Genomic DNA, 13,712 nt, shown 5'->3' on the forward strand with positions numbered 1-13,712 from the left:
TGAGTCTAAAAAGTTATTTTCTACTAAAAGAAGACAAAAACACTTGATAAGATTTTAGTTTTTCCAGTGTTTTTATAGATTTAACAACACCCTTGCAAAGAAGAAGAAATGAGAAGAAAGTAGTGAAGAATCTCTTATTTAATTTCTTTGTTCCAAAATCATCAAGGTTCATGGATGACTACGTGCCGTTAACAGATGCTTCAGCCAGTTTGCTTAAAAGTTTCTGAATCAATCCAGTTTTCCACCTTAAAGTTTTTCTGATTGGATTTTAGTAACTTTTATAGTAACTTTATTTTCAGATCTTGCTCCAAGGAGTAAATTTCCCAATAGAAGTTATTCTCCAATGGTATTAAACCATCATCATTTTATTACAAGGAAGGTTTCCAGGGTACTACAGCTAATATTATTTATATTCCTGTGGTTTTGGTCTAAGGAACCTACAGGAGTTTCATGTTGACTTCTAAGGCCTCATACACACATAGCCCTGCTTGAAGCATGCCAAACCCATGTGTGATGTTTTTCAGACGTAAAACCAGTGCCAGCCAATCAGAGTGAGTCTCCCTCATTCAGCTGTAATGTTTGAGAACCAAAAACTCAGTTTCCTTTCTGTTTCATGTGGACGACAGGCTTAAACATATAAAAATATATGGGGTTTCCCAGACACTAAAGACTAACCCTTGGTCCCTTTTCCAGGCATCTCCCTCTTTGAAAGTGTTGATATTTATTCTTCAGTTCAGTTCAGTTCAGAGCTTTTATTGTCCCTCCAGGGGAAATTTTGTTTGCAGTGTCGGCACATAAAACAACAACAATCAATAGATAAACATTTGTACAGGACAACGTCGCAAGAACAAACATATTCAAACGTAACATGAACAACCCCCCGGAGATGTAAAATGATTTAAAGGGTTTAAGAATAAATCAATAAATGAAGAAGTGAGGTCATGGGTAAAACCAGTTGTCAATCGTCAAACAAGGATAAAATATGTCAGGTCATCTGAGCATTGCCATTAAGAGTTGTGCAAGTTGACTGCAGTGATTGCTCGTGGCACAAAGGAAAATTTGTACCTATTAGTACGTGCCATAGGTACCTTATATCTCCTTCCCGAATGGAGAGAGATAAACTCCTCCAACAGTGGGTGGTCAGAGCTAAACAGGATAGACTGTGCCTTCTGTAAAACTCGTCTGTCAAAGATCTCTGAGAGAGAGAGCTGCTGCAGGCCTATGATCTTACTGGCTACCCGCACAATCTTGACCAGACAATTTTTGTTTTTAAGAGAGAGGTTTCCATAGAAAGAAATTAGACAAAAAGTTAAAACTGACTCTATAAATGATTTATAAAATAAAACCATCAAAGTCTTATCAACATTAATAGATTTTAGTCTTCGCAGAAAGTACAACCTTCGAAGGCCCTTTTTGCAGATCGATGAGGTGTTGAGGTCATGTGACAAGTTTTTATCAATCACTGATCCCAAGTACTTGTAGGACTCGACTATCTCCACCGCTGTACCCTTGATAATGGTTGGGTGTGCTAGTTGTGATGTTTTCCTGAAGTCAATGACCATGTCTTTAGTTTTCTGAACATTTAGCTTGAGGAAGTGGCTGTCACACCACTCCACAAAGTCAGCTGTAACTGGCCCATGGTCAACCTCTCCATCCTGGAGTAAACTGACTAAGACAGTGTCGTCAGCAAACTTTAAGAGATGCCTGTCAGTGTAGTGGCTCTTACAGTCATATTGTATATTGGTGGTACACTGAGTGTTTGGTGTTTGCACCTGCCCACAGCTCTTTCTGCATGTGTAAGCATTGGTTAGTTTCGTATAGTGTGTGTACACGTCATAATGATGTTCAACATATATCACAGACAGGTGTTGGTGTGCACAAAGTTTTTTTTTACGATGAGTTGGTGCAAAGTTTATGAAGTTGATCACAGATGTAGACGCAGGTTGTCCTGAGTCCTCCTTTGGGGAACAGCCTGGCTCAGTGGCCTTGAAGGTGCTGGCACACTTGGTTACCTGGGTCTGTGTTTGGGGAGGAGCTGTGGGTGCTGTTCCTTCTTTTCTGTTCATGTTATTTTGTAATGCAGGAGTTGATTGTACATTTATAAATTGACAGTTTCTGATGCTCTCATAAACAAAAGGTCCTTATACTTCAAACAATGAGGTAAGAAATAAGATTTTTTTTCTCATTCCCATTTTATATTTTTTCATATTAAGTAGGGATGGGTACCTTTCACATTTGAAACGATACGGTACAGATGCCTGGTACCTAGCGATCAGTTTCAGCACTCATGGGTACCAATTTTCTGTACTTTTTTGTGTGTTTTTGTGATAGTGAAAATAAAATTGATTTTTTTTTTTTTTAATTTAATACATTTTTATTTCTCATATCACTCTTCCACTTCCTCACAGCCACAAGGATGCGTTTGGGTACCGAAACTCGGTGCCGTTTGATTTTACATGTATCAGTCCTGGTATTCAGTAACCATCCCTAGTCTTATGGCAGTAAAATATAAAGTAAACAAGGCAGTTATTGCTTCATGGAGTATGTATGAGTTATTGGGACAATATTTTTTAAAGTTTCCTTTTTGCTTTCTATGTAAATGGAAGAGCTGAAGTCGCCCCCTGCTGGCCGTTACAAAGAAAAGCCCGCTCTAAAATGTCACTTTAGAAACAAGAGGTTTTATTCACTTCTCTTGGTTTTAATGGTTTAATATAATAAAGGTAATGTGAATGAACAGTATTTTAGCTCATTATGAATTAAGATTAGTGATTATATTTAGATTTTCTACTCAGAAGACACTCCTACTGTAAGACTTGAAACAAAGAGACTTGGATAAAGATGAGATCTTGTCTTTAAAAACACAAATGTTGTCGGTGTTGTTCTGGATTTTCACAATAAAGATGTTCTGTGAATCATTCAGACATTTAGCTTCTTTTCTTTCTTTTTTTTACAGCATCCTCTTCAAATAATATTAACACCATTTTAAAACTATCTCTTTACGTTTAGGTTTTTCAGGCACATTTCTCATCATGTGTGTCTGTTTCTAAATATCTGTCCTCTTTCTGAAACTGTGAATATGATAAATATGCTTTACTGACACAGATCTGAATAATTTGTGTACTGGGGGATCAATGTGGACATGCCCGGCACATTACTGTGGGAAAAAAAAGGAGCTGATTTACATAGCCTGGTAAACAGCAGATCACAATTTGGCAGCATCACAAATCCTCCATCTGTAGCAGGGAGCTGACATACTTCATGGAGGAAATCTGCCCTTTGATTCACAAAGGCTGTTTGCTAAACCGTAAAGCACGAGCGGAGGAACTTAGTGACTCCTACCACCTGACGTTAAATTAAAATCTCCCTGTGATGTATGCTACGCAGAGGTTTTTCCATTTAGGAGGGTTATTTATAGCTTTAACACGAGGGATGGATTGAAACTATAAATCAGTTTGAAGTATTTTACAAAGACAAAAGAGCAAAGCAACAAACATCAAACTGAAAACTCAATGTTGAGTCATTAAAGGGTGCCTCAGATCATTATTATCATGTGAGCTGTTTTTACAAGCTGTTACACAACCCTTCATTTCTTTTCTCTTCACTGTGAGGAGCTACTTCAGTGCCTGACCAAACCATGGCTGTAAATTAATCAATTAAGCAGTTCCTACTGTTACAAAGAAATGAGTGAGTCTGTTTTACAGCAGGCCTCTGGGAGCTCTTTGATTTTTAACAGCGAAATTAAAAAATAAAAACTCCCACTTAATAAAACAGAATGTCAGCAAGGCCACAGTCTCTCTGTTCGGGGTTGCATTGAAAGAAAAGTGTTTAATGGAAGCAGCGCTGGGATGATCAAAGGTGAGTCGTTACAATGTTGGAAAATCAAACAGCACATCAGGATCCTTCAAAGCAACACGATCAGGACTTCACAGTTTGTTTTCTCCAAGTATCATAAAACAGAAATTCATGCTGTTTGTTTCACAAGATTGGATTCACAAGCAAAACTGCAGGTAATTGTTTCATAACCTGGCAGATTAGATGCAGTTTTGCTCTAATAATTAAATAAAGAACACAACAGTATGAGTGATTTTTACACAGTGGTGTTTTAACTGCCTGCTCTGCAAACCAAATTACACCACCAAGAGGTTTAAACAGTGATTGTTTTTCTCTTTTAAATCAGTTTCTCCTCCTCTCAACATGATTATCTGGTGTGTGTAAGAGAACTAAAGCTCGTTACCACTCGGCTTCTCCAACAGCTTTAGAGAAAACGTAGTCCCTGCCGCCGTAACATATCACCCCGTCTTTCAGATGGAACTTCCAGCGGTTCTTGCTGCGGTGAATCTGCAACACAGAGGAAATGTCACAAGTTTGGCTCCTTTAGCAAAAGCGCAGGGCTTTGGTAAAGGGCAGCATGGAGCTAAAACGGGCTTACTTTGTCATACTGGCAAACGATCACATTGTCTGTGTCAAAGAGGTCCGGGATGTCCTGCTCGATCACATCGTCACCTGAATTCAAAGGATCCTGGAGACAGAGAGGAGTCACAAGGAACAAAAATGTGTGAGTGGAGACATTAAAGAAAGTTTTATTGGATGAAGAAAGAAACATATGCGCTCTGTAGAGCAGGACGCGCAAGTTTGATGAAAATAAATGAAACATAAAACAAACAAAAAATGTCTTGCACTTAAAGGAGCTGTGAAGAGTTTGAAAGTGATCTTAAAACTCTCCCTCTAGATATGACTGATCATAATCCACATTCAAAAAATGAGATTATCAGCGCCAATATTACAGGTTACATGTTATTTTAAATGCCGCTTCTTGGCTTCCTGGTCTGGCCAACCAGGTCTGATTTTATTTACGGCACGTCTAGGTTTCTATAACAACACCACGCCGTCCAAAGAGGTTGAGTAGTGAGAAGAGATAAAACACAGAGATCTTTGTTTTTCTCTGCTGTGATTAATTTTGTAGTGATGGTGGACACTGGAGCCTAACTGTCAGACAGAAAAAGGACAGAAGAGCAGAAGAAAGAGAAACAGGAGAGAGATAGAGCACGAGCTAAAGGCGAAAAGGGCTAAACCATAGACTGTATATAGAGTGGACAGCGTGGCTCTGCCATTTATCATTGTACGGTTTAGAAGCCAAAATACCCCCGTCACAGGCGCAGCCATTGAAGCAGCTGTTCAGCCAGAGTCTGCGCCGTAGAGACTGTGAGGGATTCTGGGAGAATCTGAGTGGAGCCGAGTGACAAAAATAAAAATTGTTTCTTTTTCTTTCGAGAGTCTAATCACTTCCTGACTCTACCTCCCAACATATTTTACAATCTCTGAAAAAAAAACACAAGAACTTCAGCTGTCAATCATCGTTAAATGTTAAATGTGACGTAAAGCCTCGTTTTTAACCTCTTATAACTAATGAAAACAAGGCTTTCCAGAAAAAAAGAGGACTTGAATACAAGGCAGCCAGATGATATCTTCAAATCACCACAACAATCAGACGTGAGATCATTTCCACCAGGTGTATTAATTTTTTAAAGTTAAACCACAGCCCATCTGGAATGACTGGGGGAGATGGATTTTTTGACTTATGCTGCAGCCAGCCACCAGGGGGAGCAGTTTTCCTGGCGACCTCACGTCGAGCTATGCAAGATGACGTCCATTTTTTTTTTTTACAGCCTATGGGCTAGACTGTTTGTGCTTAAGTTCATTCCAACCCACAGTCAGCAGTTATTCTGCAGTGGTCTGTTAAAACCTGAGAGTCTATCAATAAAATGTAGGCTGATGATGTCCCTACATCTATGCTTTACCGTAGCGCTACGTAACTGTACTGATAAATACCTCACCTCGGTGCATTGTATCCAGTAAAAAGTTGTCTTGAACGAAGAAAATTTCTCTAATTCCAAAACAAACACATGCCTCACTAAAAGTAATTTACGGCAGCGTGCGGAAACTCCGGGCCAGAAGGTGGCGAGGCAGTCCAATCAAAGCAGTTTCTCCTCTTAGCATCTTTAACAGCAGCACCTGCAGCCAGATAACTTGTAGCACTTTGTCGCACTAACTAAGATTTTACCTTCATTCTAAATTCTTGCTTGTGATTTATGTTGCTTTGAACAAAAGCATCTGCTAAATGAAACTGTAGAAAAGCCGTCATACTCAGAGCAGCCTCCAAAATCCTACTTTTAAATTCATTTTTACTTTGTTTAACCTTTTTTTTAACAGGTTGGTCCCACTGAGATTAAAAACCTCTTTTTCAAGGGAGACCTGGCCAAGAAAGGAGGCAGCAAAAATACAAAGTTACAGATGGAAAAGACAGCCAACAAAACACAAGATTATGGGTTAAATTTTAGGAGTCATTTTAGGAACCAATTGCTCTGACAGCCGAGCTAAAACATCAACATCTCATAGAATCTGCCTCCTCGTCTTTTAGTTTAGATTTAAAAACACGTAAGGACATCAGCTTCTTGAGCTTTAAGTTGTTTTGCAGCTGGTTCCAATTTCTGTCTGAGTGTTTGGGACAGAGAACACAAAGAGGTCCTAAGAACGTAGAGAGTACTGTCCAGTACTTTTCTGCATAATAAAAACACATAAATAGATGAAGGTGAACCAGTGTGTGAGTCTTTGGTCGCCAAAGCGGGCTATTCAACCTGAGAGCACAACTCACAATAATGAGTCAGAGGTTTACGGTTTGTTATGAACCTCAAGGAGGCATGGTAGGACGTATCAATGTCCAATATGTGTATAAAAGATCTCCATAATCTTTAACAGGCAAAAATTTTGAAGCAACAAGTCACTTTTTTACCTTAAAAGAAAAAACACAAACTGTCTTTGAAATAAAAAACAAGTTTTGGCCTCAGCTTTTTCATGACACGCAGCACATGTGATTTAAAATGTAAGGAGTCGTCTATCATGATACCAAGGTTTTTGTATCAGAGTAGAAAGCAGACGGATATTATAGACAAACGTTAGACACTGATTTAAAGGGTTTGAAGAAAAATACATTTCACACCCTTTTTTCTGGTTCATGTGTTTGAAACACAAGGACTTATATCTATTTGAAATAGTTTAAAAATAACTATAAACCTCACTGATGGCTCAACTGACCAGACTTCCCTAAGTAAATAAATTTCATCACAGAATAAAAGACAAAATGAAAGTTACATAAACGCCTGAGAGTTCCTCACCTCTTCCTCGATGTTGGCGAGCTCGTCTATCCCCTCGCTGTCGCTGCTGGAGGACATGCTGTTGGCGTCACTGCTCCCGCCTCCTTCCTGCAGAGCCTTTATGGCTTCGGCGTTGATGATACCCAGGAAATCGCTCTCCTCCAGGGAAACTCTCTCTTCCTCCTCCAGGTCAGAGCCGTCTGCGGGGCCGTCCAGCTGAACGATGTCTGATAAATCAGCGTAGCTGTAGTCCAGGTCCAGCTTCAGAGGGATTACAAAAAAAAAAAAAAGATGTTAATCAGAGAAATTAGGTTTTAGTGGGACTACCCCTTGTTGTAAATGTACACAAACTCAGGGCTCAAATGGTTTTATCAGGATTGTAAAGATTAGGTTTGAGAATGCTTTTTGCCTGTGTATCTATAAAATGTATATCTATAATAAAAGATGATAAAAGAGCAGTTTAATGAGTCATTGTTTTGTGAGTATTGTTTTAAAATTACCCCGAGAGCAGCCTCGGCCTGGTTGCCAGTCTTGTCAGGATCCAGGCTCCTCGCCCGTTCTGCTTTTTCCCTCTCCTCCTCAATCACCTCTTTCAAGATGTCATCAATGTCTCTGCTCTTTAGTGGAGCTGTCTGCGCCAAAGCCTCCTCCGCTCTGATCTGAAATTCTAATAACTGAGTGCAGGGTGAAGCAGTCATACTGAGGTTCACGGGTTCAGACTGTGGACTCGGTATATTTTCTCCCACTGCGACCTCAGGCTCAGGTGACTGCATGGTCCGGGGCTGTGGGGTCTCAGCAGCAGGAACTGGAGGCTGCTGAGGCACGCTGCTCTCTTGGCCTGAGGGTAAATTGGTCTTCTGAGGCGACGGCTGTGTGACAGGAGCAGCCAGGACAGATGAAGGCTCCACCTCCTGAGGATGAGCGGTGTTTGGTTGGACTGCAGCAGGCTGAGGGGCCGCGGTTTCTCTAAACTGAGCTGCTTTCTGAGCAGGGTGTTGACCTGCTGCAGCCTGAGTGACCACGACAGGAACATTGACTTTGTAGAGTTGACCTATGAGAGCCAAAAAGAAGAAAATGAAAAATTACATCAGTTTGTTAGTGTCTGATTTAGACTTTAACAGCTTTAATCTGACTAAAGAAACATTCAGTAAGTACCAGAAGCTGTCTGTAGAGTGACTCCAGCTGGGATCTGCACAGGGTAAGCCAACCCAGGAGGGAGAGAAAACGTAGCAAGAGTCTCTGAGTTGTTCTGGAATTAAAAAATATGAGTATATAAGAAAAATAAACCAGGCAATATTTGTACAAAACTCCTGCTTAAGTTTGGTTATGAGTTAAAAACTGCAGCTTGAACTTTGAACAGCTTTAAAACAGCGATATTGAGCTTAACAACAAATTCCTGCTTAGCATAAAGCAATTAAATATATATATTTGCAGAGCCCTGAAGCTTCATTTCTGTAGGATAAATATGCCACAGTTCATTAAATTTAATGAGAGAAATGTCCAATTTAGAGGCTACTTTCCTTGAAGTGGCACCCACTCACCTCGAGCATGTATCACTGACTTTTGCCACAGCTTTCTCTCTGAATGAGGGCACCAAAAGCCCACAAAGTAAAACTAAGATAAGATTTAATGGCTCTTCAGGTGAGTATTTGAGTTCTCTGTGGGAACACAAACTCCAGGTCAACCAAGCCCAGAATTGAAAGGAGGAAATGGTGTAATATTTAACTTTTGGTGTCCCAATTTAACAAATCCAGTTGAAGCTACGGTGGCGTATTGCATTCACCCGAAAAAAAAGGTACTCCTGTAACTATCTCATAAAACAGGATTTTTTTTATTTATTTCTGACTCTGAAAAGTAAAGAAATTCCTGAAAATATTGAATTGTCATCTCAATGAAAAAGCTAGATAACATAGAAATAGATAGAATAAATTAAAAAAAAATCCTGGGAGTAATAATTGACAGCAAATTACCTTAGAAGTCAGATATACAATATATTACAGCCAAACTAGCATATAAAACAAACCCAGAAACAATATTCAAACTCCAAAAGAAAGCAGTAAGAATAGTAAATAACAGTACCAATAGAGAGCCATCAAACTCCCTCTTCGTCAAAGTGAAAGCACTAAAATTCATGGACTTGGTCAACCTGAAAACACTTCTAATAATTCACAAAACAAATGTGGGTCAGTTACTACAAGGCATCCAAAAGTTGTTTCAAAAAAAAGAGAAAATAAACACAACCTCAGAGGATTGTGCTTTCTCAAAAATCAGCCAGTTCGTACTACCACCAAAATAAACTGTGTGTCTGTTATAGGAGTTAATTTGTGGAACGAATACAGTGAAAAAATGAAAACGTGCAGATCACTTTAACAGTTCAAACAGATTTATATAAATCTTATTCTAAGATACAAGAGTGAGATAGAAAAAAAATTAAACCAATAAGAAATGTGCTGTCTGTGTTCTTTTTGTTTATTTTTTATTGTAAGGCACTTTGTTTTATCCTGTTTTGGAACTTCTACACATGCTCTGGCAGATTAGACTATAAATGTCCAAAAACAAAGCGGTAGAACAAGAAACATTTTCTGACTTTTGTTTTGTCTTTAACCTATTCGAATAAACAAAATTGAAAAAAAAAAAAAAAAAAAAAAACATGAAATATGTAACTGTTAACTAAAACAAATTAAAAAGCCTACCTTAGCTGCTCGAGTCATGCGGCTCAAATCCTGTTTTTACGAGATACTCATAAAAACAGGAAAATCAAAATTAAATATCTTCTTTTTTCATGAGATAGTTGTGTCATAAAAACAAGAGGGACTTGTTTTCAAGTGAATGCAATATGCCACTGTAGCAGTTGTGTTTTCAGATCTTATAAAGCTAACTTTAGTCAAGTTGAAAAAATAATTTTAAAATTGAGATTTTGTAATCACAGACATGAAAAAATCTCAAACATTATAGACTGAGAAGTCAAACCACTAAAATTCAAACTTGATGGTCTCATTTTAATCCCTTTTACTTGTCTGTTTTTTATGCACTTATGAAAATACTTTTTTTTAAATGATAAATAAGGAAACCCCCTTTTTTCGAGCACAGCATCCTCTGTAAAAAAGACAAATTAAGCCAACAAAGCTATGCTCAGCACATCTGTAACACACTTACCTTAAGCTTTGGGAAACTCTGGATATTCTGACTTGCAGGGATCACAACTGAGGCTTAGAGTAAAAAAATAAAATAAAATCAGAGCACAGTAAATGATACAAAAACAGAAAAATGAGCTATCTTCAGTTATGAGCCAGTGTTACAAATACCTTCTTTCGTAGTTCTACCCACACATGGTTTGTTTTGTTGGTTTTTCTTTTAAGCAGCAGCCTGCTGAGTTACCTGTGACGTCCTGCTCTGAGTGACTGTAGTTGGCAGGGAGCTGCAGCACAAAGTTGGATGAGTTGATGTTGTTTTTCCTGAAGTCTTCCATTGCTTTTGACTGCATCATCTTTGACTCCCAAAGCTGCACATCAGAAGACACAGCAGGCTGTGTTTCCTTACTCTGAACAAGTTAAACTGAGCCATAACTGACAGCACTATCTCAGTATGTTAGTTTTTAATGAAGTGTGGGAGAAAACAGCTCACATGTCTTAAATCGTCAAGGACACGGTCTTCAAGTCCTTCATCCAAGAAAAGCTCCCTCATACTCTCGATCACATCGTCGATAATGGACAAGTAGAGCTTGGCCTGTAGATGTTTAAAATAAAGTTCTTATCAGGAGTTGCTGAGCTGCTTGTTTGTGAGCGTTTTTACAGGCCACAAACCAAACTCCATTAAGACTTCTTCTACTTTTATTAAAATAACTGCTTTCGAGTTTATAATCATAAAATTGAGTGCAAATAATGATATTTTCTGAACTTACTAAAGTCACTTTACAATTCGGCATATGTGTAATGTGTCAGTAGCTTTTAGTTTTATCACTGTAGGTTGACAAGAAGCTGTCAAGGCAGCTATATGCTAATCACAAGAAAAAGCTGTTATGTTTTGAAGCTTCAAAAATCATAAATTATACCACTTTCAGCCCAATTTTACCGTTAAATAACTCGAGGCGTATGTTTAAGGACTTGTGTTTCCAGAACAATCGCGCCACACATCACTACAGTTCAGCCGTTAGCTACCGTTAGCTACCGTTAGCTACCGTTAGCTGTTAGCAAAGCTAGCAAAACAGCATCGTCTTACCATAGGGCCTGTGTTGGTTAGCATGATTCAAAGCAGTAATTTTAACCAAAAATAACGTTTATAATGTTTTTTTTAGATAACTAAACTTTAGTTTAACGATGGAAAAGTGTTGTAAAAACACTGCTGACAGTACAGTCTATAAAGTAAAGAGTGTTTTGCTAGTATGTGGTTGTCAGGTGTTCACACAGGTGAAGGTGATCAAGCTAAACAGAGGATTGGATGCAGGGTTTTTCCCTTAAGTCGTTTAATTTTGTTGAAAATATCATGTTCCTTTGAAAATTACCAGTTAAATAAAGCAAATATGAGGATATAATTTGGTTTGCTAGGTTTCAATTTGGCTTGAATATTCATGGTGTCACATTTTTATATTGTAGCCCTCAGGAGAAGAGATAATTTAACTTTTCCTGAACATATCTAATCAGAAAAGAATCCAAAATATTACAAAAAAATATCCATTGAAAGAAGTTACAATCTACTTGTTTTTGATTGATTGTATTTTAGCATTAAAACGGCTTTTTCATTAATATTTCATTCCAATACCGTGTGTTAACTTTCTTTTAGCGTATGGAAGCTTGTATGGATTTTTTTTTTTCCATGTGTGAAAGATATTATTTATTGCCTGTGGTGTTTTAATTTGTCCAAAAGTTATGTTTCTGCTAACTTTCTTATTATATTTTGCTGTCTTGACCATCTTTCTTCCTCGTAAAGTGAATAATGTGGTTGGTGATCTGCTGTTTCTGGTGTGTAATTAAAACAATACATCTAAAAGTAATGTATTAAAAAAAAAAAAAAAAAGATTAATTTGAGCTTCGTTTTTTCTAAGGGTTAAGATTTTATATAACTTATTATGAAGAATTTAACATTTAACAGTTTTCTTTCAGCTTTATTTTGAACCTGGGTGGTAAACAAAGCTTAGATGGCATCATGAGCTGGGTGTGTTTTTTAATTTCTTTTTATTGTTATGAAATCTACTCTGACCTGCAAGTCAATACAGATGAAAGCTAGCTTTTTGTCCATCTCTGGAATGTTTACACTGATGCTGCACTGAATTATTGTGCGTTCTACTTTCATATCAATAAATAATGTGTGTTAAGTGTGTATGTGAATACATTACAAGTGTAAGGTGCTTGGTGTCTGTAAGTAACACATCCCATCCATGGATTTTTAGAGGTCGTCTAAAACCTGAAATATTTATACAAAAAACACTCCACCTCTACCTTTCTTGGCTTTTCTGACAGAAAGGTCACGCTGTTGCAAATTTACCATAGAGCTGAAAGCAAAGTGCATCGTTTACTCCAGGGAGAGCCCAATACAGGCTAAAAATATTTCACCTTTTACAAAACACTTTGTCTGGAACTTGGAGTTCAATAAATTCTTAGCAGCAGCAGCGGTTGACCTTTGACTTCCTCTCTCCGAGCACCTGTTTCATGGAGCTGTTGCTCTGTGGGTCTGAGTCTGCAGCATTCAGACAGCCCTGGAGATGCTGCAGACACGAACAGGCACTTGGCTGTCACTTCATAAATAAACTACTCCAGATTGGGACAGAAGCTCTGCCTCACTCCTGAGTTTGTGTTGTCTTTTTCACTCACAGACATTTTCTATCTGAAGCACACCGGCTTGCTTTGAGCAACTTTAGAGAATGTGTTTGTGGATTTTATCACAACGTTTTTTTGAGCAGTAATGATTTCATCCTGGTGTTGTTGTTCTATTACATACACACCTGTGTTGTTTTTTTTCTTTAATATTATTCTTATGCAAAAATGAATCTGAAATAGAGGAATAAATTAAAGTGATGGTGCAGAATAAAACATATATTTTAGCCAAATCATATTTCAAAAATAGATTGTGTATTTTTCAAATTTAAGATTGGAATTAATGAGTGTGATGGAGGTGAAAGGGTCAAATTACCTTCACAAACACTGCCCCCTGTAGGAATTAACACAAACCAACAACTAATGCAAAACAAATACTTTGTTGCAGTATTCCAAGAAAAAAAAAAGAATATTTATCTTTTCTGTATTTTTCTTTTTTTTTCTTTCAGGTTAAAATAGATTTTTCTTGTCAAAAGCTTCATTTAAATTTGACCCCTTGTTTTCAGTATCAATTGATATTTTTTTAAGTTGTCCAAACTTTCCCATTTTTTCAGTTTTCTTTCATAAAAAGCTTTATTTAAAAATTTTATTCCAGGTTAAAAAAAAAAAAATCTTTCAATGAATCAAGTGATGCTTTCATTTCTGGTTCTGTTTACTAATGATGAATTCTGTCAAAAGTATCGAGTACCGATTCATTTAAAATCAAAAGGTACCATGTTTAGGTACCTAAATGCATCCTTGTGACTGGGAG

At 37.7% G+C, this 13,712-nt stretch overlaps 1 protein-coding gene across 1 annotated transcript; it reads right to left on the reverse strand.

The window, feature by feature from the left end:
• Window positions 1-3,778: 3,778 nt before the first annotated feature.
• Window positions 3,779-11,570, reverse strand: gtf2a1l (general transcription factor IIA, 1-like). Its single transcript, XM_074676225.1, has 9 exons — window positions 11,370-11,570; window positions 10,776-10,877; window positions 10,530-10,653; window positions 10,308-10,360; window positions 8,307-8,400; window positions 7,652-8,202; window positions 7,173-7,412; window positions 4,430-4,519; window positions 3,779-4,338 (listed from the first exon to the last, which is right to left on the reverse strand). The coding sequence occupies exons 1-9, from the start codon at window positions 11,391-11,393 to the stop codon at window positions 4,231-4,233; spliced, it is 1,386 nt and encodes a 461-aa protein (XP_074532326.1). The 5' UTR covers window positions 11,394-11,570; the 3' UTR covers window positions 3,779-4,230.
• Between the last annotated feature and the right edge of the window lie 2,142 nt (window positions 11,571-13,712).

Source organism: Halichoeres trimaculatus, unplaced genomic scaffold (assembly GCF_033239565.1).
Source record: "Halichoeres trimaculatus isolate MK-OKI-2021-1 unplaced genomic scaffold, fHalTri1.1 fHalTri1_scaffold_8, whole genome shotgun sequence".
Taxonomy (NCBI): Eukaryota; Metazoa; Chordata; class Actinopteri; order Labriformes; family Labridae; genus Halichoeres; species Halichoeres trimaculatus.